General features: G+C 35.2%; 1 protein-coding gene across 1 annotated transcript in view; it reads left to right on the top strand.

Annotated features, from left to right (window-relative positions):
* LOC145668363 (uncharacterized) overlaps positions 1-24731 on the top strand; it is a 127902-nt gene that overhangs the window by 99866 nt on the left and 3305 nt on the right. The window contains exons 4-5 of the mRNA XM_081736140.1: positions 323-432; positions 9768-9845. Coding sequence (XP_081592266.1) covers positions 323-432; positions 9768-9822 — 165 coding nt within the window. The 3' untranslated portion in view covers positions 9823-9845. The remainder of the gene's footprint in view (positions 1-322; positions 433-9767; positions 9846-24731) is intronic.

The raw sequence follows: 24731 nt of genomic DNA, 5'->3' as shown, positions 1-24731 counted from the left end.
ACTTAATGATTCATACGACATTTGGAAATACTCGTCTCTTACCTTTAAACATTATTAAACTATTTGAAACAGTTTAGTGTGATACAAGAATCTAGCTAATTCCATAGGTTTACTCAGAACTCACTAGTGGGTTTCAAACTATAGGTTGAGATTTGCTACTATCACAGTATATATTAATTTGTTGTTTAAACGTCTGAAATAAAATCACTGCTGTATGCTATGAAATGATAATAGATTTCTTCTACATGTAAAAAAAAACAGATTTAAACTTACCTTAATGTCTATTACGCAGGCATAATAGTAATATTTGTATATTTTACAGATTCGGAGTAATGGAACCAACATCTTATGTCAAGAGTGTGTGGAGGGCATTGCGCAGACAATTCGATGTGTACAGCCCGTCACCAATTGTAGGTGTAAATATGATGAGAGGTAAATATAATACTTTGAATGCTATTATTCGTGTGGTTTCAGTGTTGTGCGATTTTTACTACTTTGACACATTTTTAAAAATTATTATTCATCTAATTTTATTATAATTCATTATTATGATATAATAATTTAATCTAATAATGAAAAAATACTATCCTATATTATCAGAAATAATTTAAAAGAAGGGAAGCCTAGAACTAAGAAAGAAAAAACGAATAACAAGCTACTAAAAGACTATCAAACAAGATTTACAATCAAAAACAAGAATTACGAAGACCTTTATTACAACTTCAATCAACGTTTTAAAAAAATGAAAAGAATACTTTAATGTAAATAGCGGATAGAATGAACCTCAATTTTATTTAATTTAAAACTGTGCAGATAACAATCAAACAAATTTTATTTATAGGACATAAATATAGTTAGTAATCAGTGAGTAAACTAAGAACATTTTTACCACATGACAAGATAATACATCGCCATAGTCACTTGCATTATTGGCAGGTCATTTGCTGCAACTGAAAAGCTTCCACGTCTCTCGCTAACCTTTTCATCTTCACGTACGATTTATCTGTTATGATATCGTTCATTAATTGTAACCTCCTTCGCCCTCTCCCTCTGTTTCCTGCCACCTACCTTCTAGCACGTCCCTTATCATACAGTTCCTTCTTACCTAATGTCCCAATCAGTTTCTTTTCCTCTTCTTAATAATATCTAAAATTGTTCTTTTCTCTCTTACCATTTCTGACACCCTTTCATTCGTTTTCCGTCCGACCAGCTAATTATTTCCATTCTGCTCCGCACCAGTCTTTTTCTCAACTCTTTATTCAAGGTCCCACAAAATAGTCTTTTGTTCCTCCTAAAGGCTTCTTTTGCCATTCCTATCCTTGCTTTTATTTCACCTTTACACTTCATATCATCACTAATAATACTACCCAGGTATCGAGAACTAGTCAACTGTTCTATTTTCTCCCCTCCTAGACACCGAACCCTTCGTTTCAATCGTCATGGCTTTTGTCATACTTTTATTCAATTAACATTTTTACAGCCGACATGGTCTTACAGTCATGAGGTTAAAGTACTCCTTTACAGCACAGGTGTCAAATTAAAAAACTGTAACAAGTCTTAAGAAGTCCAGAACCAAAGACAAGCATTGCTTCTCCAGTAGTTCCCAATCTTGTACCTATGTATATAAGTGGAGAGTAAATGTTACGAGTCGAAACTGCCGAGTAGGATTAAAACTGCTTGGGCCTTTCTGTTATTAATCTCGGCTTGCTCATATAAAAAAGAGTATATTCACTGATTCACTTATTGTCTCATAAGTATAGTTGGGGATGAATTATTGTTTGGCCGTTCTACAGATCATCAAATCTATTAGGTGTAGAATTTTGAAATCTTGTAAATGTTTTCCCTGCACATTAGACTGTATTTAAGGCAAGGTTTTACAAAATTTGTGTCACAAGAGAGGTTGAAGGAGTGTGAATATTCTTTGGCCTTTCGCCAAATCATCAAAACTACTTTGGATTAGATATAGAACCTTGAAGATTTGTATATGTTTTTCCTGCTCCCTAGGCTCAAGGTAAGACAGGAAATTGCGTAATACTTATCCGAAGAGGTTCGGGTGCCTAGATGATTTCTTTTACCGTTCCCCCACATCTCTGAAACTAATAGGCATATAACCTTGACATTTTGTATATATGTTTTGCTTGTACTCTAGGCTGTAGATAGGTGAATGCTTTTACGAAACACAAATCCTAAGACAGGACGCCGAGATTTAAATTTATTTATTTATTTCTGTTATTCGCCAGATCAAATAGGACCTCATTATATACAAAGGAGTAAGCCTATTAACTCGTTCATCAACGGAACTCCAAACCGTTGTTCTTAAGAATTTCAAATTTTAGACAAATGATCCATTTTGTGATAAGCTACAATTTTGCGAAGTGCAACTAACAAGAGCGGGTGGAGGAATATGGGTTGACCTTTTATTCGTTCCCCAGATCTCTGATACTACCAACCGTAGAAAAAAAAACTAAATGACATCTTTAAGTTTTACGTCCTATGGTTGGGCCGGCTAGTCTAAAGGAGAAGGTGGTGATGAGAAATGAATGAATTTGTGGAATAAAGACAATGGGAGGAAACGGGAGAACCCAGAGAAAAACCCCGCACGCTGTGTTTGTTCACCATGAAGTTCACCTGGCGCGAGCTGAGATCAAACCAAACTAATCGCAGAGGATTGAAATTTTGCATAAATGTTCTCCGTATACCCTACGGAGTATATAACACGAGATTTTGCGACATTTGAGTCCCAAATAAGAAAGGGAGTTTGAATTTCTTAATAGCCTCTTGATCGTCTAGGTGTACAATACAACCTGGAAATTTTTCTAAAATATTTTTAATGTATAGATAAAATGAGATTTTGAGAAATATTTGACTTAAATTGTTCGTTCTCTGAAACTATTCGGGGGAGGGCCTTTTGTATCGATTTTTTTGCATGTCTCCTGTCAGAGAATAGAATACAGTTTAACGGACTTGTTCTTTAAAATAAAATGGCGTATTATTTTTTTCCTGTACCATGTCTCCGAATCTGTTGTGTATAGGAAGTGTGTACATGTTTTCTCTCTCTCTCTCTCTCTCTCTCTCTCTCTCTCTCTCTCTCTCTCTCTATATATATATATATATATATATATATATATATATATATATATATATATATATATATTGTACCGTATTGACGTTCCGAATTTTTTTCTTTCCTATTTCTATTGAATCGGTTATGCAACCAGATATGCGATTTTAAAGCGCCATATCTGGCAATATTGGGAACTACTTGTTCTTGCTCTAGCCCTCTGGGTGACGTTAAGGTCATTCAGACTAAAATGACTAAAGTGGAGAGTTGGATTCCAGAAGTTGAAAAAGTGTATAAAATCGTTTGCGAAAGTTAGATGGGCAACTCTAAAAAGTAAAATAGCATTGCATTTGCAATATATAGGAAAGAAGTTATTCTTGGAGTTGAAGTGAATTGCAGTTCGTTATTTATTAAAAGTATTATATTTAATTGTGATATTATCGTGAGAAGTTATTGTCCAAGATTAGCCGGTGGTCTTCGATCATGGCGTATATGAATGCACATATTACAATCGCATTGGTGTAACATGATTAAGGTGAGTTTGTTTTTGAATTATACATATGTTTTGAAGAAATCACCTTTACTGACTAAAAAGATTAATATTAAAAGTAACAAGTGAATTATTTCGGAACTATTGTAGCATTTAAAACATTAATGTTCGATTATGAATTATGCCAAGTGCTTGTTTAAATGGAACAGTCTACAGTTCTTGTTAAATGTGTGTATTGAGAAACTTTTCGTATCTTCTTTTTGGAATATATTTTGAAGACGTTTATAAAGTTATTAGTAAAAAGAACTTAAATATCTTATTATTTCGCAAATATACTTTTGCCTAAATTTATGGTTGCCCTGTGTTTGTTGAACAACTTTCTATACTCTGGAGTCGTCTTACCATTGATGATTATTACTAAAGGTACGTATATAGACCAATTTAATTTTTACGTGAAACGTGTCCTAGCCTATATTAAAATAGCTATAGTCTCCACGAACGAGTTTGCGATTTATAACGAGAGCACGTTACAATATATATATATATATAAATGAAAGTCACTACGTTTGTGGCTTAATAACTCTTGAACCACAAGACCGATCTCGATCAAATTTGTCACATAGATGAGGTTTGGGCCTGGCATGACTTTTATTATTTCACTTTCGAATCTATAGTTTTGTCGAATCTATAGTTTTGGAGTCGTTTAAGTGTCAATCCATGGAGTGATCGAGAAAAAGAAAAATTGCCGCTCGATCTCTTCAAAATTCATCAATTTTTTTAAATGAATGTTTGTCCTATATTAGGGTACTTCAAAACTACAATTAAATATGTTTTGCAACATCCCATGGTGACGCAGCGGCTGCCACCAATTTGCGTTTTTTCGAGTTTAGGCGTTTAGGTTGTTTTAAATATTTCAGCTCATATTAGTCCTACGAAATTGGAAATTGCTGGACGTCTCCAACTCTTGCAGTGCTAAAACTTTGATCGCTTAACATTTTTCCCTCAATATCATCGATATAGCAAGCAGCAAGAGCAAGGAGTACTTACAGACATTTTTGTCTAGGGTGCATTTCGACTTTCCATGCCTTCTGCTGATATTGGCATTCTTCACCAGTGCTGCTGTGGGTGTGATGAAAACAGTGTTACAACTATAGGAAGGAAACGAGCTTGAGAGCCTTGATTGGACTAACAATTCCTCCTGCTTTATTTTACTTCACAACAACAAGTTTCCAGTAGATTTTATGAACAAAATACCTCCTAGAGTATGACGTCATTACTTAATAGGTGGAAAAAGTGGAATAAGTGGAAAAAGTTCATCGTTGAACCTCCCTGAAGAACTAAATTATCCTGATGTCATAAATCGTCATTTTGCTAAGATTTCCGACATCTCAGTAACAAGTGACGATACAATTGATAAACAAGTAAATCGGCACAGTTCACTGAAACACACTGCTTGTGGAACTCTTTTCATGTTAAGACCTGTTCATGAACATAAAGTTAAAAGAGCAATTTTTAACATTAAATCCAATGCAGCGGGCTTTGATGAAGTAACCCCACACATGCTTAAAATAGCTTTACCTGTTATCACATCTCCCTTAACTAATATTTTGAACTACTCCTTATCGAATGATAAATTCCCTGATCCCTGCAAACTAATTAAATTCTGCCATTACCAAAGAGGCCTTGTATTAAATCAACTTCTGACCTTCGGCCGATAAGTATATTGCCAGTTCTTTCAAAGGTAATTGAAAAGTTAGTGCTTCAGCAAATGATTTCATATATTGATAGCTCTGGCATACTTCCATGTGAACAATCTGGGTTTCGTAAATTTCACAGCACTTCTACTGCTTTGTTAGGTATTAAAGACAATGTTCTTCATGCACTAAATGACAAATATGTGGTTATACTAGTTTTATTAGACCTCTCAAAGGCTTTTGACCTTGTACAGCATGGTGTTCTCTTAGCAACAATGAAATACTATAACTTTTCAGTAAATACCATAAAATGGTTCGAATCCTATCTACATAAGAGAAAACAGCAAGTTACTTTACGTAGTTCCACTCATTATAAAATTTCTGAAGCTGCTGTACTTGATAGAGGTGTTTCACAAGGTTCAATTTTAGGGCCAGTTTTTTTCACCTTATACACTGTAGATCTGATATATGTTGTACAGCATTTAAAGATGTACTGTTACGCAGACGACACTCAATTGTTTATAAAAGCCTTGCCTCAGGACTTACCACAAGTTATTCGACTTCTTAACCAAGATCTTAAGGCTATCAGTAAATGGGGAATTGATAACGGTCTTATTATTAATCCCTTAAAATGTACTTATACTGTTCTAGGTTCCGCTAATCAACTTAATAAAATTGCTCCTGACAAATTAGAATTACAAATAATGGACTCAACCAGTAGCTATTCACCTTGTGTTAAATGTCTTGGAGTATAAATTGACGATAAATTTTCTATGAATAATCACGTCTCTACTCAGTGTTCAAAAGCTCTAGGAATACTAAGAAACTTGTACAAAATACGAGACTGTCTATCCAAAGGTACCAGGCTACTCCTGACACAAACGCTGATACTGTCTTTGATTATTGTGATGTGTATGGCCCGCTTCTAACAAAAAGCAATGCCATCCTGATCCAAAAGTTACAAAATTCATGTATCCGCTTCTGTTACAACATACGAAAATTCGATTATATTTTGCCTATTCTGAACAGCAATAGCATGCTGACAATTTCCCGAAGACGACATTTGCATTATTGCTCTCTCATTTGTAAAATTTTTAAAACAACACGTCCCGCGTATTTATACAAGAAACTCACTGCTAGGTCAACTATTCAAACTCACTTAACACGCAAAAGAAATACGTTTGATATTCCATACCATAGACTCAAGCAAAGAACTGCGGCATTTTTAGTATTAGCACTAAGGTCATGGAATGCTCTACCAAATGTAGTAAAAGAAGCTAAAACATTTAATTCTTATAAGAAAATGTTAATTTTTTTTTTACTCAGCCAACAAAATTTAAGTTCAGGTACCCATAATTTGTATTCTATCACTTGAACCATGTAAATGAAATCAGACTTGACATGGTACATATTCTTTATTAAATAATCATGCATTGTAAAAATATTTCATCACCCTCCTCCCTGCATTGTGAATCACAAGCATAGCTTACTTTGTCTCTATGTTATTGATCGGTATGTGTTTGTTTTCTGTACTTGTGCGTGTGAGTGTGTTTTGTTAAAATTACCACTTTTTCTTTTCTTTTGTTATCATCTTACTGTATACCTGTTTTTTTGTTATATATAACCGTATCTTTTGATTCAATTGATTGTATGTTTCCCGTATAACTCAATGTACTTCCTTGACAAGGGTTAGGTGGTAGAGCAGAAATATGCTGAACCTCGCCCACTTGAACAAAGCCTTTTTCAATTCAATTCAATTCAATGGCGGTGTGAAGAAGAAAATTTCTCAGTAAGATGTGTCCAATTCAATTGGCCTTCCTTCGAAGGATGGTGGGTACAAGCGTCCTCTTCTCTCCTATCCGTTTGTAATATCTTCGTTTGTTAGTCTATCTGTACATTTTATCTTCTCCATCTTTCTCCAACACCCCATTTCGAAGCTCTCTAAATATTTCTTCTTTAACTTCGGTAATGTCCAAGTCTTTGAACCATACAGTTCAATGCTCCATATATAGCACTTGACCAACTTCTTCCTTACTCCAATATTAAGCCTACTGGAGTGGCATCGTTGTATGACATCACACATGTGCTCGATACGGTTAATGTTCGGAGAGCTAGGGAGTCAAAGTATGTGTTAGGAGTGGCCAGAATGTTTCTCAAACCAAACTCATTAAAAATATGTGATTCAGAGTTCGAAAATTCCAAATCTTAAGAGAAAAAAGGGAACAATTTCTACAATATTTAAATTTCTCGTTTCGTACTTCTTACGCGTTATTCTTCTCATTCTCAGAACGGATATTTCTCCAATTTTATATCATTTAATGGCTACTTATTTTATCCTGCAATGATTTTCTAAGCACAAAATTCTGAAGAATTAGTTTCTAGGATAAAAATGTTTAAACATTGTTTTCTGTTTAAGAATATTCATTAGAAGCAAAAGTGGAAGGAGCTGAGATTTTGTTTAATATGTATGATGTAATGTACTATGTTAGGTGTGTTGTAAATTTCTTACATTCACACATGGATACACCTTGTAAATAAAATTCAGATTATTTACAAAATAAAGTACATTTTGTAGATCGGATTAGAGTCAATGCCAAACTGAACTTTGGCGTTTTCATTAAACTAAGAACGTATTACTAATTCTTCTCCGTTTGTGTTTCTTACTATTTGTTGATAGTGTGCACTCTACAGCCTTCAATCTGGCATTTTGCATTATTCCACTTTTTGATTTTTTTTTTTTAATTTTTGTTATATTTTATGTTTGCTGTCTACATGTTACTTGTATATTTACTTGACATCAATGTCCAGGTGGACTATTTCTATTTAAGAATACGGATGACAGAATGAAGGAAAAATAGATTTCCCCTGTAAGCAGACCCAAGGGGTTTAAGGATCTAGGTTCAACTTTTAGAACTTTGTCTCTAGCAGGCAGTTTAGGTTTTTCTGAACAGAAGTGTACAATGTAATTAATTAACTAACTAACTAACTCTATGGCCTATGGAACCCGGCGGTTCAGTGCCGCGTTCACAAAAGCTCTCCACTGACTTCTATCCTTAGCTAATTGCATCCAGTTTCTACTTTGTATTCCTATCTCTGCGAGATCCATCTTAATATTGTCCTTCCATCTGCGCCTAGGTCTTCCTAATGGTCGTTTTCCTATGGGTCTACCAGTCAAGACTTTGAAAGCGTTTCTACTTTCTTCCATTCTAGCTACATGACCTGCCCACCTAAGCCTCCTAGACTTGACGACCCTAACAATGTTGGGTAAACCGTATAAACTATGTATTTCCTCGTTATGAAGCTTCCGAAATTCCCCATTCTCGTTCCTCTTGGGTCCGAATATTCTTCTCAGGATCCTGTTCTCAAATACTTTCAGTCTATGTTCTTCCCTCAGAGTAAGCGACCATGTTTCACAACCATACAGAACAACAGGCATGATTATCGTTTTATATATTTTAAGCTTCAAATTCCTCGACAGAATTCGCGACGACAGGAGATTTTGAACCGAATAGTAACACGAATTTCCTGCTTTTAGTCGACATTTAATTTCTTCGTGAATATGATTTTCGTCTGTTAATATTGATCCTAAATATTTGAAAGTATCCACTTTATCAAAAGCATTATTTAATATTTTAACGCCTCCACAATTTGCCGTATTACGGTCCCGACGCACTTCCATGTATTTAGTTTTCTCTGCATTTACTTCTAAACCCATGTCTTTGCAAGCGTTTAATAAGATCTCTGCATTTATTTCTACTGTAATTACTACAATGTAATTACAATGTACAATGTAATTACAAGAAAAAATCACCTGTACATGAAAATTACATGAAAATAATCACCTGTGGAGTGGTAGTTCAGCAAAAATCGATAGAGCATTTTTATTTTGAAACTGGTGTGTGCGTGTACGCAACTCTACTTCACATCAAATTTCTACAAAACATCTTAGAGATTAGAGTAATTTACTTTGAAGATTTGTGTAATAGAAATAAATAATAAAGGCCAAGAAATACTATTCTTGAAAAAATATTCTTACTTAAGTATCATAAAAAAAATTAATAGTCCTAGGATGTCATACATGCTACTTCATAAATAGAGGGTTAATCTTCAATTCGCCTTCTGCTCTGTGAAATTTAGTGATATCAGAAAGGCACATCTGGATTTTCAAATGTCCACATGCATAAAGCAAAATCTCTGAAGTCAGAGCAATGATACATGTAGTTAAATGTCAGTTTAAAGGTAACGTAGTTAAATGTCAGTTTAAAGAGATTTCTAACATTCTTTTTGTTTCCGACATGACTCAGCTTTAATTTAAACATTATAAACGAACTGTATGTGTTGATAAATTGTTTGCTTCTTTTCCTAACAAAAGGGTAGTAATTTACTTCTTGCATCTTCAAAACTGAAATCATCTCATTAAATGTGTATACATATAAATAAAAATTCCAGATAATATTGAAATATACTTACGTTTCTTGAATTGAAAGCAGACTAACATACGCCATTTCTTTCTACTTCACAGAATTTACTATATCACACATAAATGGAGTAGATCAATATACAAACACAGCAAGTAGTTATGAAGAACTACGAAGAAAAGGTAACGTAGTTAACCATCTTGTTTACTTTAATCTTTTAGTTATGTTTATGTACTGTATAATTCGAATCGATATATAAATATTTAGTTCAAGGCCAGTAAGTTGATTTGTACATTCAGATTATGTGTCCAGAAATGTTTTTATGTCTTGTATTTACAGAAATGTAAGCATTTTAAATCCATAACTTCAGAAAGTATATTAAAGTGTATTGTATTATGTTACCTCACAATGCAATATCTTTGTTATTATATTTAAACATGATAAAGATGTAAAATGTTTTAAAATGATTGTAAATTAATTTCCAATACATTACTTTAAGATGGAGAAAACATGTCAAATGCGCTTAACAAGCCAAACAAAACCTAAAACAATGTGAAAATTGTTATTAATTAATAAAAACGGAACGGATTGGATAAAGAATATGTATAATGTGCATAGTGAAAAGGAAAGTTGAGATCTATACAACATGCATAAAAATCACAAAAAATATAATGAAGAAACTCTCTCTAAAAGACTAAAATTGAAACTAAAACAAGTGAGTTTTATTTCGTAATGTGAAACTTCGCTAGGTTTTCAAATTTTATGAGTTTAATACTAAAAGTTGTAGTAGGTCTTCAGCCTTCCTTTGCACTAGAAGGATAAGGTCTCAAATGGAACTTTTTCTTCGGGAGTTGAATCCATACCAGAAACCGTTTCTCACTATTTTATGTTGTAAAACTCTGTACCATATAGGTATACGTAGAGCGTTAATAAAAAGAGTGCCCGGAATCGATCTCCCACTACCAATTTCATGGTAAAATTTCTCTATAAAAGTATTTTCACAAAATGCTGTAAAAAATAATATCTCTAGTACCAAAGGTTAGTGTAGGTGGTCTTTGACCGTAAGGTCGCATGCAGGATCTCTACAGAGCCCCGAAGCAGGGTAAGCAGAGTAGAGTTAGGTGCCCAAAGCTTCTAAGCAAGCAGTGGGTAGGTTAGTTAGTCAACAGAGCCCCGAAGCAGGCTAAGCGGCTGAGATTAGGATTCCAAATCAGAGCCCCGAAGCAGGCTAAGCCAGGAGGAAGGATAGGCCTAGTCCCGAACCAGACTAGAGGAGGGGTACCAGAAAACTGGTACTCAATTGCCTTTGTCCATCCAATTTATAGGGTTCCTTTGGTGGCAGTGGCTCTGCTGCTCCGATGTTGTTTTCTATTCCGTGGGAGGGGCTAGATGCCGTCGTCTGCAAGTTGATAGTATGTCCCTCTGGTGTGAAGTCTTATTGCCGAACCACGCGATGGTGTTAGTAAACACTGACATGTGGTATTGTTCATTTACAACATCACATGGGATATTACAGCCCCTGGCTTGTTTAAAAAAAAGAGCCTAAGGGTCATTTTTCCTAGATGTGAGGGTTGGCAACACTGAGGGATCACACAAAAAATCACTGAAAACATTAACAACACTGGTAACACTGAAAAAATTCAGTTTTCGGAGCACTAGAAGGTAGCGGAAGAAATCACTTAACATTTGTTCCGTAATCACAGGCAGGATCGGTGCATTTTAATATGTCACTTCATTTGCCTCGAGGTAGGGCTATTTTTAGCTTTGGTTATATATATATATATATATATATATATATATATTAGTTCACTTATAGTGAGGGGCGTTGGAGTCTGTAATACCGGTTGCTCGTTAGTCGTATTATTGGTATTAAATGTGTTCATTGGAATTGGAGGAGATATTTTTAAGCGAGGTCTCTTGGATATTTTTGGTATTGAGCGAAGACGGATATATAATATATATAAAATGATAAGTATTACAAGTACTAAAAGAGTTGCTATTAACACAGAGATATAAAGATATTTTATATTGGAAAGTTCGTAGTTCGAACGGCGTGATTTCATGGTCAGCATGTAAAATATAAGGTGTAAGAGTTTCTTAAATATTTGCTCTAAAGATATATATTTCAATAAAATAATCTAATTTTAAATGCCAATGATGGTGAAAGTTGTGGTCGTGAATTCCTGGACAGCCTGTATAATGTAAGTGTGGTCATAACTTTTGGAACATCCTGTACAATATTTATATTGCATAATGTCGGTCACAATATGTAGTCCATAGTGAAAAAAGAAAAAAAAATCAAGGAATTGTAAAATTATACGTTAGGTATCCTTATAATGATCAGTTGCCTTTTAAATGCAGAAATTCAAACCTCTGCATTCTTTCACTCAGTTGGAGAATTATGAGTCAGCTTTTTATATTTAAAAAAAGAGAGGAAATGTTTGTAACGCAATGAAAAGTATTTTTATCTGTCTAAATTCTTGTCTTCGTGTTTCCTCTTCCTAGTAGTGAGTACTTTTACTTTTTTAAAAGTAAGAAGTGAGAATGATTAAATGTTTTATGATATTCAATATTCTTTGCCAATTTCGGTAAATAATTTAGATTAGTTTATTTCGTTATCTTGTTCCTTTTTTCCGAGCTGCTAATTGAAAGAAGAGAAATACGTAAAAGATTAGGTATTCCAGATCATATAGTATATCTTGCTCTCTGCCCAGACTATATATGCATTTTTTAAAGTCTTCGCTCGTGTAGAAGATAAAAAAGTTATTTATTCTTGCTCTATTTCCTCCTTATGTTCATAATATGGCTTAATTCTGTCTACTGAAATCTCCTGTATCGTTTGACGTTATGAATCTTGAAATTTGACCTTATAAAGATTAGGGTTAAATCTTTCGATGATTTCTAGAGGTCCAATATATCTAGATGAGGATTCTGGTATCCAAATCTAACGATTGGGAAAAAATGCAAGTTCTTTCTGGCCCTTTTCAAAATTAGTTTGTTGATGTTTACGGTCGAAATATTTTTTTCTGTTTGTTATAGCTTGCGATTATATTATGCTGTATGATCCCAAGTATCTTATTCAGGTGTTTTTTATCGACTCATAACGTCGGAGTTGATGCTCATGCTATATCAGAGATGGTCCTAGGTTCGACAAAATTTAAATTCGAAGTCGAATAACTTCGCTAGGCAATTGACCCGCCGGCTTAACTATTAACGTCTTGAGTCTTTGGCAGAGATTGCATTTCTTTATTCTATTTGCTATGTAAGCTTTCATATTAGGAAAATAGTATTTTCTTAGTGCCGACTGATATGTCTTAGTATAACCAAAATGTGGTGCCATTGGGTTGTTATGGATAGCCTCAAACCGTTTGTCTAGTAAAGATTTCGCTACGCAAAGTCAATACAGCAGTCCTAATTGAGGGTGTTTCTGAGTAATATATAACAATCTATTTTCAAGAGAAAAGTATTTCACCTCACGGAGTGTAGATAACTTGTTAGGTTCTTTATTTTCCAATACAGTAATGATGTCCGAAAATGAAGGGTCCTTCCTTTGTTCATCTACTAAATTGGGTAACATAATGGACTGGTCGATATGAAAGGTGTGTTCTAAAGAGTGCGAAGCGAAACCTTTAGCGTTCTCTGTTTCGGAGAAGTTATTAACTTTATTCTCGTCCTGTTGTATAGCCTGCCTGTCTTCTAAGCGACTAAAAATGTCTGCAGGATGCTGCTGACTTTTAATGTTTGAATTTCAAAATTGTAATATGCCAAGAATATTTTATAGCGACTAAATTTCCCGACTTTTTCCGGTTGGGTATTGAGTGAAGCCAAACTTTTAGCATCTATAAATAATTTAAATTTTCTATTTAATAAGAAATATCGAAATTTTTAAAAACATATATCAATGCATATAGTTCTTTCTGTCATGTTGAGGTCTTTCTCTCACTTTTGGTAAAACGTTGACTACAATAGGAAGCAACACGTTCTTCATTAGTTTTCGGGTTGTAACATCCCAATATGCCGCCTGCGGAGGTTGACGATGCATCTAAATATGCTCGGATTTCCAGTCATGGCTCGAAATGAAACAAAGGTGGGGCCTGAATAATATCTATCTTAAGTTTCTCAAATAACTCGTCATGCTGAGCTGTCAATTTAAATTTTGAATTCTTGTCCAAAACAATTTGAAAGTCTTCCATTTCTTCCGTAAAATCTTTAATATGTGCTTTCAAATCAGAGCAGAGTCCTACAAAAACTCTTCAGGGTCCTTTTAGAAGTTGGTTTCTTAAAATTTCGTACTTTATTAGCAATTTTGGGTAAAATTGTGATTTCATTGCAACTAACTGTAAATCCCAAAACATCCAAATCCGAGTATAATAGATGGGTCTTATTCAGGCTTGCTCTAAAATCGTGCTTTCTTAGTCTTTTAAAGAGCAATTCCAAGTCTGATAGTTGTTTCCAATTTTTGCTCTCTATTACGAGGTCATCGGCAAAAGCAGTTATGCGAGGTGGTAAACCTTCTAAAAGCATGCGTACAACTATAGTGAGAGCTGTCACAGAGGTGGTGTGAGCCGTGATGCAGCGTTGAAATTTATATGCATTCCTAGTATGATTAAGCTCAAAAGCCATGTATTTTTGACTTTTAGGATGCAATAATAGTTGAAAGTAACTAGACTTTATATTGATAGTTGAGATACAAGATTTGCCTTTAAGTACATGTAAAATGTCTTCTGCGGACTGGAATGGAATGCTCAAATATTGTGTAAATTTATTGCAGGCCTGTAAAATCAAAACTAGACGGAACTCCGAAGTATTTGTTTTCTTCACTATGAGAAGTGGCGAGGAATAGGAACTGTCACCAGTCTCTTTAATAATATTGGCCTCTAAAAGTTGATTAATTTGCAACCTAATGTGCGGTCTTACTGCCAATAGAATGGGTGGTGACCTGTGGTGTAAACAGGCTCCTTTATCTATCCTTATCTTATGTACATAACCGCGAAAGTAACCAATGTCAATTGGTGTATAAGAAAAGACATCTCTGTATCTAAAACGTAGATCATGTATAGCCTTTTTCTGTTGATTCGTTAAATTTGGATTGATGTCGAATAACTTAACATCAAAATGTGACTTGGTCTCTTCTAGCCTATTTTGAATTTATTGTTCAGTTCTATAAAATGTTTCCTCATTTTGTTCATCTTTTTGGCAATCACCCTGTAAATCTACTTCTTGACTATTTTCTTCAACATATGCAATTGGTATGTTTTTTACTAACGTTACCGGCCTATTAGTCGGATTTGATATTAACAGCGTGAAATTATTGTTAGGTTCTTTGGTAGGCAACGTTTGTAGTCCGTATTTGTCCAGCAAGTTTTCTAATGGAGTACAAATTATCCATAAAGTCCAGCGGCAATCAACGTTTCTCTGTTTAGTTTATTGATTTGCTTTTGTTTAAAGTAGTAGTAGTAATAATGTGGATAATAATAGCTGTTCGTGAACATACCGGTATGCGTACACATGCAATCAACATGTTTCATATGCAAGAAACAAACATTAGAGTCACTACGGTGCATTGTGGGTCTGAAGTGTATTTGTCAATTATTATTCACTCAAGCGTCATGCATTTTCCCTACGTCACGCAGGAACTTGAAATGGTAGATATGTTGTTCTTTCTATACATGTTTTATACAAATACACTTTCTGCTGTGAGCGCACTTGATAAATTGATCGTTCATCCATTTATCAACTTGGCAAACCAGTTCATCAAAGTTCTGAAATGTAAAACATGCATCTTTCATGTTTTAAAACGGAAGTTTTTCTGTAGTCAGTACTGTGGAATACCACAAATATTGTATCATAGGTTTAAAATTTAGGCCAAGTCTAAGTACCATATGTGGAATCAAACTTTTCTGAAGGGTCTTGGACATCTGTGTTTTCTGCTTCAACAATAGCTTACTTTGCGACAAGCAATACTTCAAGTGCCGACAATGCTTCCCTGGCTAGATATTTTGCCTGTGGAAGTAGTGTCTAACGGTTGGCAAAGTGGTGTATAAATTTCAGGTACAATTTTGAGGGTAATATTGGGTCTTCCGATGGCTGTTCCAGAAAACATGTTCTAGGATACCATTTTATTATGTTCACTCCAAGAGTCAATAACATATAGAAAATAGTGCGTTTCATGCGGTACTATTTGCTTTTCGATAATTTTTTCGTTTACAGCTGGCTCATTTTCACTGACTAACTACATGTCAAGGCAATATTAGGATCGAGTCTTTCCATAGTATTCCTCTCAACTTTTGGGCCAAATTGATCGCCTGGTTCTTGCAAGTATACGAAAACATTCCCTTTTATATTACCTACCATCCTAATAGCATACTGAACTGCATGGCTATGAGTACGTAAATTTTTTGGAGATTGTGCATAGCCAAAAATGCTCATTTTTTCCTTGTAGGTCAAAGTTCGTACAGACGTTAGCTCATATTGGAAGCCACATTGATCAGTATTTATTATGTGATCCTTATCGAAATGTGAAGCATGCGATTGAATGTCAGCCCGAAAGGTTCGCGCATTTCCTCGAATGTCCTCCTCTGATAGGATTTCTCTGCAACTAACTAATTTTGTAATCTTTCTACTAGATATGCTGTCTGGATTTAAGTTTTGTAAGCTATGATTTGCTAGCTTTAAACTGCAAATTGTTGTCCTTCATTTCCCAATATATTTTCATCGTAAACATTCTTAGGTGGGATGCTTGTAATATTTTAAATGTCCTGTGGTTTTCTTTCACCTCATCGAAGACAGCCATCTATTTCTCGAAATTTCATCTTTTGTGATATTCACTTGTTTCTTGAATCTATACAAGTGCTTTTGACTTTTTATTTCGGGAAATCTTCCTTTTTTTCAATGTCTGCCACTTCCATAGTGGATGTCTTTCCCATAAACATATAATCTCTATGATCTTGAAGCTTTGCTGGCGTCTACTATTAATCCAATGTTCTCGGGATTGCTGCCAGAGTGAGTGTTGCTGTGCTGAGCTTTCGTTACCATACAGCGGCAACATCTTCAGAGCTATGTGTTGGAGTGTGCTGGTCGTACAACTTATATTGTGGTCTTTAGGAATTGCTGTGTTTCTATTGGTTGGTTTTGTTGGCCAATGGCGTGCTCTGATTTTGCTGGTGGAAAATGCTCTCTGATTGGCTGATGGTTCTTTTCGTACTGAGAAGTTGGATCCAGATGTCAGGTAGATTATCATCCCGAGGTTTGCGTAGAGTTGAAAGATTTCGAGGCATATCTATATAACTACCTCGTACATGCCTACTCCGTTTAGAAAGTTATCCATCCGGGTTTTATTTACAGGTCCGGAGCTTTTCCCGGTACTTTCTTAACATCCTTATAGGATCTACTGTGTTATAGTCCTTTGCCGGTCGATTTTCTTAAGAGAGGTGTGCGTTGAATGACTTGTAGTCTATTATAAACACATGAAAGAATCACGCAAAGCAAGGGAAGTCTGCCATGAGGTCTATAGTAATGACATTTCTTGTTGATTGGGACATTTCACAAAATCTTCACTACTATTACTGCTGTCCATCTTTTGCCTCTCTACTATTTTGCGGAGAAATATCATTATCTTTTCTCTCCATCGTTCTTTAAAGTATGTAATGTATTTGCATGAAGAAACATATTTTAGAGCTTCCTATGTTATCGCTCTACTTATTTCTGTTCACTTATTACATTTTAGCTGCAGGTAGCCCATATCAGAGCTCATTAATTTAAGTTACTTTAATCCGAGTTACCAATTGGGAAGGAACTGAAGGGAAACATTTTATACCCTATATATCTTAAACACGCACCCCACTACTTGGACCTAATAGCTGAAACCGCAAACCGTTTCAGATTCACTGGTTGCTGTAGGTGGGCGCTCACTGCATACTATCAATTCTATTATTTCGTCTATTATATATCTTTTTTTACTCTCATAATTTTTTAGCTACAAACCTCTATATCTCCAGTTAATCCCCGTCTGAAACACTCTAGCAACCCTGGGGCAAAACGTTTTACCTCGATACGTTGTATTTGGAATGATAAAAAAGGAATTCTCCTGTTTTGCTATCTGTTTCACCGTTTCACATTTCTAGGGAGCCACGGAGTTTTCAATGAAGTAAGTATTACCATCTTGAAATCTCTCTATTTCTAGGGTGCATTACCATCTATAATGCGAGTCTTTAGCATAGAGACTCGAGACTCTTTCCAATTAACTTTTAGCAATAATTTTAAATGACACACTAGTTGATTCCCCTTGCCTTTTACAAATTTTGAGTTGAACCCCGCCTGAGACCCTCCGGATGAATTTTGACTCCTGGGACTTTCTTTTACCTCGATACGGGGTAATTTTGAAATGATGAAACACGTGGTTTCCGGGTTTGACGTCTGTTTCACCGTTTCAGATTTCAAGGGGTGCCATAACATACTTCTTTATACTTTATTTTTCACATACAAACCCGTATATCTTGAGTTCTACTAGGTGGTACCGTGAACTGTTTCCGAATTATTGCTTTCTGGTGGGATACTATCTATGTGTAAAATTTGAACAAAATCCCAGATTGACACCTTGACAGCCTCTCTTCTTTAGCGAAAGAAAGTGGAAACATTTCGTGGACACTAAACTTGAAAAGTTAACCTTTCGAAGCCCATGTCTCATAATAACACATGTTTATTAGATTTCACAAAATAAATTTATAAAATCGGGTTTATCACTTTGCCCTGTATAAGAGCTTAGGTGTAATTTATTGTTCCAACGCTGAATTCATATCAAGAGAATATTCCTTGCTATCATTCTGGTTCTATGGATATAAAAACCGGAAGTGAATTGAAACGGTGTAACTTATTCTTCTGACGATGAATTCATATAAAGAAAACATTCCTTGCTGTCTCTTATAATTTTTGCTCTATAGAAATAAAATCCGGATGTGAATTGAAAGAGGAAATTTTAGTAGAATTCAGAGATGAAACATATTCATGCGATACTGAATCCATATCACAGAAACTACTGTCCACTATTCATTAACTTTTTTTTTTCCACTGTGCCTGTCAGTACTGGTTTTAAATAGAGAAATAAACGTAATCGCAAAGTCATTCATATCACAAAGTAAGTTTTCGGTAGCTCTCTGTGTTTCTGTTCCATGTAGATCAATATTCAAACATGAAGTTCTGGACTTGTTTTAGTATAGGAATATGGATGAAGACCGGATATATTATTAATACGATCAATCGAATGCAGAAAACCATTTTTCGCAAGCTATTGTTATTTCTGTCTTATGGTTGTCAAAACTAAAATCTGAAGTTATCTATTCCTACTATTTCCTGTTTGTGTAGAGCGTTAATAGCGGAGATGATGGGTCGATTCCAAAAAAATTCTTAATTATCTCTTTCCGTATGTGCTCTGATACATGTCAACACACCTACGGACGGACAAAAACGTTCCATGAAACTTCCAATATTTATGCATAACACATGTTGGAATTCTAATAAAGTAACGCAACTGATTTTTAAATGCAACAAATATTAGGAGATGTAGCGAAGCAAACTTTCCCGATGTGTCTCAGAAGAAATACATATTGATTGCACCATAATTGGAGAGAATAATTCATTTAAAATTTAACAACAGTTTCACTGCAAGTACATTGCTCTGTTTTGGCCATGCTACTGTGTCTGGATTCCGTATTCTTTCACGTACTCCGAGGTTCAATGGAAGAAAATTGATTTATTTAACCGAGTAAGTCAGCCCTGAGTTAAATCCAGAGCTTCAACACACTGAGTTTATTAATTGATTGAAACTCTGCTGAATGTTCATCGTTCGTAGAGAGAAATTATTTAGATTTAGTAACGAGTAGAAGAAATCCAGTAGAAGATATATTCAGTATAAAATGGCCTCTAAACTGTATCTGGTGATTGTTAAATAAATAAAATAAAATAAAATAAATAAAATGGAGGGCCAAGCATGATCAAAATAGGATGTAAATACTAGAAATCTCTCTAACTTTTATCAAAGGCCAACAGACACATTTGCTATTTAAAAAGAAAAATAAATGCGCATTGTAAAGTAAAAGCCTAAATATGATCTTTCATTTCGACGAAGTTAATGCATTGGTACACTCTCATATCCCATTTCTTGAAATATTTCCATGATGACCACAAACAATTAATATTTGAATGTTAATCACTTGTAAAGGCAGGATAGAAGCGAAATACCTTACATACTAACATAATTTATTTTTTTTAAAAATATAGAGCAATTAAAAGTTATGAATTTCCGTCTCCTCATTCCAAGCAGGATTATATATATATATATATATATATATATATATATATATATATATATATATATATATATATATATATATATATATATATATATATATATATGTGTGTGTGTGTGTGTGTGTGTGTAGGGTGTTTCAGATAAAACGTCCAGTGCTTATAAATCCGAAACGGCTGAGAATAAAAAGATGAAACAAAAACAGATAGGAAAATGTCATAGGGCGCATCTCATGGTGTAGTTGTGGTGACTCCCGGGGCCCTCCTTCAAGGGGGCCCAGGGGCCAACTTCAAATTTTCAAATAGGAACATGTGTTGAATCATACCTCATTCAATAGTACTTAAAAAACGAAACAACTTTTGTAGGAAACAATTTTCGATTTCGGCCACCGTTTTTAAATGGCCGCAAAAAGTGGGTCCTATATTAGATAAAACGTCCAGTGCTTATAAATCCGAAATGGCTGAGAATAAAAAGATGAAACAAAAACTGAGATAGGAAAATGTCATAGGGCGCATCACATGGTGTTGTCGTGCTGACCCCCCAGGGCCCTCCTTCAAGGGGGCCCAGGGGCCAACTTCAAATTTTCAAATGGGAACATGTAGTGAATCATACCTCATTCAATAGTCCTTGAAATACGAAACAACTTTTGTAGGAAACAATTTTCGATTTGGGGCACCATTTTCAAAATGGCCGCAAAAAGTCCTTATCAGTTTGAAGTTGGCACCTGAGCCCCCTTCACGGAGTTTCCTGAGGGTCACCACAACAACACCACTTGATATGCTTTATCATCGTTTCTATCTCAGTTTTTGTTTCATCTCTCTATTCTCAGCCGTTTCTGATTTAGGCCTATAAGCACTGGACGTTTTATCTGATACAGGACCCACTTTTTGCGGCCATTTTGAAAACGGTGGCCCAAATCGAAAATTGTTTCCTACAAAAGTTGTTTCGTTTTTCAAGTACTATTGAAAGAGGTATGATTCAATAGGTGTTCCCATTTGAAAATTTGAAGTTGGCCCCTGGGCCCCCTTGAAGGAGGGCCCTGGTTGTCACCACAACAACACCACGTGATGCGTCCTATGACATTTTCCTATCTCAGTTTTTGTTTCGTCTTTTTATTCTCAGCCGTTTCGGATTTATAAGCATTGGACGTTTTATCTGAAACACCCTATCTTGTATATATTCCATCTAGCATATCCAGGATCATTGTCTTTTTAATTCTCAGTGAAGTTAACCGTACAATTTTAAAAATAGAATGTATATATTTAAATTATTCCATATAAATATTACAGTTTTAACTTTCAATTTTTAATTTAAAAATACCTAATATTAACAAAGTTGACTTAAACTTTTTTTTAATGTGGGTAAACTAACTCGAATCATTAACAATGAATACTTAATTTCTGAATGATAAACAAGAAAATCTAATTATTTTTTATAAATATATATGACCTGAAGACATTTTCTTCGTTTGTATTTTAAACTTTTGTTGGATCAGTTAGATTATTACATATCCAATGAAACTAATACGTAAATTTATAATTAAAAAGTGCAATGTAAACATAGCTCGATAAAATTTTCAAGGCGAATAGTTATAGTAGTATGAACGTACCTAGGGGATCGTCTTACTTGTACTATTGCTAATTAGGGGCAGCGGTGGCTCAGTGGTATAGCGTTCACCTCTGGCGCATGGGGTGGACATTGTGGTGGACAAACACCGTGCTCCTGGGGTTTCTCGGGGTTGTCCCGTTTCCTCCCACTTTCATCATTCCACCATTTCATTCATTTCTCATCATCACCGTCTCCTTTAGCCTAGCCGGCATAACTGTGGGACGTAAAACTCAAAGATTTCATTTCATTTTCATTCATTAATGCCAATTACTCAACGTTTAACCCTGCACAACATTTAAATTTCCTATTAATAAGTGCATTCCTGTCACCACGGCGTGGCGCGTCCTCAGGTTGCGGATCGAGGAGAAAGCCTCTAGATATAGAGGTTAGCTGCGAACATAGTGAATCAGCAGTCGCGGATAGCCGACTGGGAGTGGTCCACCAGCTTGGGGTGTTTGGGTAGGGCTAACAACCCCATTATGTAAAAAAAAAAAAAGCACTTGTTCAGAAATATTTACAAAAGCCTCGGACAAGGACAGAAAACTTGGCACGACCTCTTCAAAAGAAAATGGACATGAGATTTGGAACATGGAATATTAGGAGTCTTTATAGGCGCGTTAAAATCCGTAACGAGTGAGTTAGAGAAATACAGGATGGACGTATTTGGAGTTCAGGAAGTTAGGTGGGAAGGAAATGGATCTGTGAATTCCGGAAATTTTACGTTCTTTTACGGGGAAGGAACTAAAAATCACCAGTTAGGAACAGGGTTTTCGTTCATAAACGTATATTACCAGCAATTAAACGGGTTAGATTTGTTACTGACAGACTTCCTTTTATTACTCTTAATACTCTTAATAAGGTGGTGTGATATTATCGTTTTAAATGTACATGCCCCAACTGAAGATAAGGATGACCATATAAAAGTCAGTTTTTACGAAGAAGTGGAACGGATATTTGACCAACTCCCTTGATACCATATGAAAATTCTATTAGGGGATTTCAATGCGAAGGTAGGACGAGAGGATATTTTCAAACTGATTATAGGGAACGGGAAAGTCTGCATAAGGAAAGTAATGACAACGGTGTCAGACTCGTGAACTTTGCAACATCCAAAAACCTAATCGTGAAGAGTACAAAATTCCAACATCGTGACGTTCATAAATACACTTGGACATCACCAGACGGGAAAACACATAATCAAATTGATCACGTTTCAGTAGATAGAAGAAAGCAATCTAGCATAATTGCTGTCCGGTCGTTTAGAGGAGCTGATTGTGAAACTGACCACTACCTGGTAGCAGCGATAATACGAGAGAGGTTATCGTTGAATAAAGGTAATATTCATTGTCCGAAAACGGAGAGATTCAATTTAAAGAAATTAGAAGAGAGCCAGGTAAGACAGAAATACCGGAATGAAGTTTCGAATAGATTCTCGGCTTTAGAAGATTCGGAGTGCACTAGTGTTGAGGATACCTGGATTGAAATTAGAGATAGCATTAAAATTTCAGCAAAAGAAAAATTGGGACACGCGGAAATACGTAGTAACAAAAAATGGTTCGACCAGTAATGCATAAAATTAGCAGAGAAGAGAAAACAAGCAAACTTACGCGGGCTACAAAATCCGAATGAAATAACTACACAAAATTGCGCAGATATCAGGCGGGAAACTTCCAAAACTTTTAGAACAATGAAACGCGATTTTCGGAAAGCTAAAATTAAGGAACTTGAAGATAATAGTAAAAATAAAAACATCCGGGACATATATAATGGAATCAACGAATTTAAGAAAGGCTATCAACCTCGTGCTTATATATTAAAGAAATCTGACGGTACAGTTCTCACTGACACGGATAGCATCTTAAATAGATGGAAATATTTCTTTGACGATTTGCTTAACACGCAACCAAAAACTAGTGTGCGTGGAGAAAAGGAGATACACACCGTAGAACCGTATATTCCAGAACCCAACCGAATGGAAGTAGAAACTGCTATAAAGGAATTAAAGAAACACAATCACCGGGCATAGATGAAATTCCGGCTGAGTTAATTTTAGCTGGAGGCGAAAAATTGTGGAAGAAGATACACGACTCATTCTTCTTATCTGGAACAAGGAAGAATTGCCACAAGAGCGAAAAGAATCAATCATTGTTCCAATGCACAAGAAAGGCGACAAAACTGACTGTAATAATTATCGAGGCATTTCTCTTCTGTGAACATCCTATAAAATCCTTTCAAACATTCTATTACCAAGACTGACCCCAAACGCAGATGACGGAGATTATCAGTGCGGATTTAGACGAAATCGATCAACTATCGACCAAATATTTACCATTCGCCAAATACTCGAAAAAAAAAGTGGGAATACAATACCCCGGTACATCAACTATTTATTGATTTTAGAAAGGCGTACGACACGGTTGGGAGAGAAACATTATACAACGTTCTTACAGAACTTGGAATACCGAGAAAGCTAATTAGATTAATTAAGATATGTTTAACTGAATCCCAAAGTAAAGTCCGGGTAGGAAAATTTTTGTCCACGAGATTTCACGTCGAAAATGGCCTGAAACAAGGAGATGCGTTGTCGCCATTATTATTTAACTTCGTTCTGGAATACGCTATAAGGAAAATCAAAGATAGCAACCAGGGCCTACAGTTGAACGGTATTCACGAGGTTATGGTATATGCTGATGATGTAAATTCAATAGGAGAGCAATAGAAAGAAATGCAGAGATCTTATTAAACGCTTGCAGGGACATGGGTTTAGAAGTAAATACAGAGAAAACTAAATACATGGAAGTGCATCGGTACCGTAATACAGCAAATTATGGATGCGTTAAAATATTAAATAATACTTTTGATAAAGTGAATACTTTTAAATATCTAGGATCAATATTAACAGAGGAAAATCATATTCACGGAGAAATTAAATGTCGACTAAAAGCAGGGAATTCGTGTTACTATTCGGTTCAAAATCTCTTGTCGTCACGAATTCTGTCGAGCAATTTGAAGCTTAATATATACAAAACGATAATCATGCCTGTTGTTCTGTATGGCTGCAATACATGGTCGCTTACTCTGAGGGAAGAACATAGACTGAAAGTATTTGAGAACAAGATCCTGAGAAGAATATTCGGACCCAAGAGGAACGGGAATG

This window comes from Thermobia domestica, chromosome 1 (assembly GCF_964235325.1).
Source record: "Thermobia domestica chromosome 1, izTheDome1.hap1.1, whole genome shotgun sequence".
Classification (NCBI taxonomy): domain Eukaryota; kingdom Metazoa; phylum Arthropoda; class Insecta; order Zygentoma; family Lepismatidae; genus Thermobia; species Thermobia domestica.
Note: the sequence above shows the minus strand (reverse complement) of the source record. Positions and strands in the feature narration are given on the sequence as shown.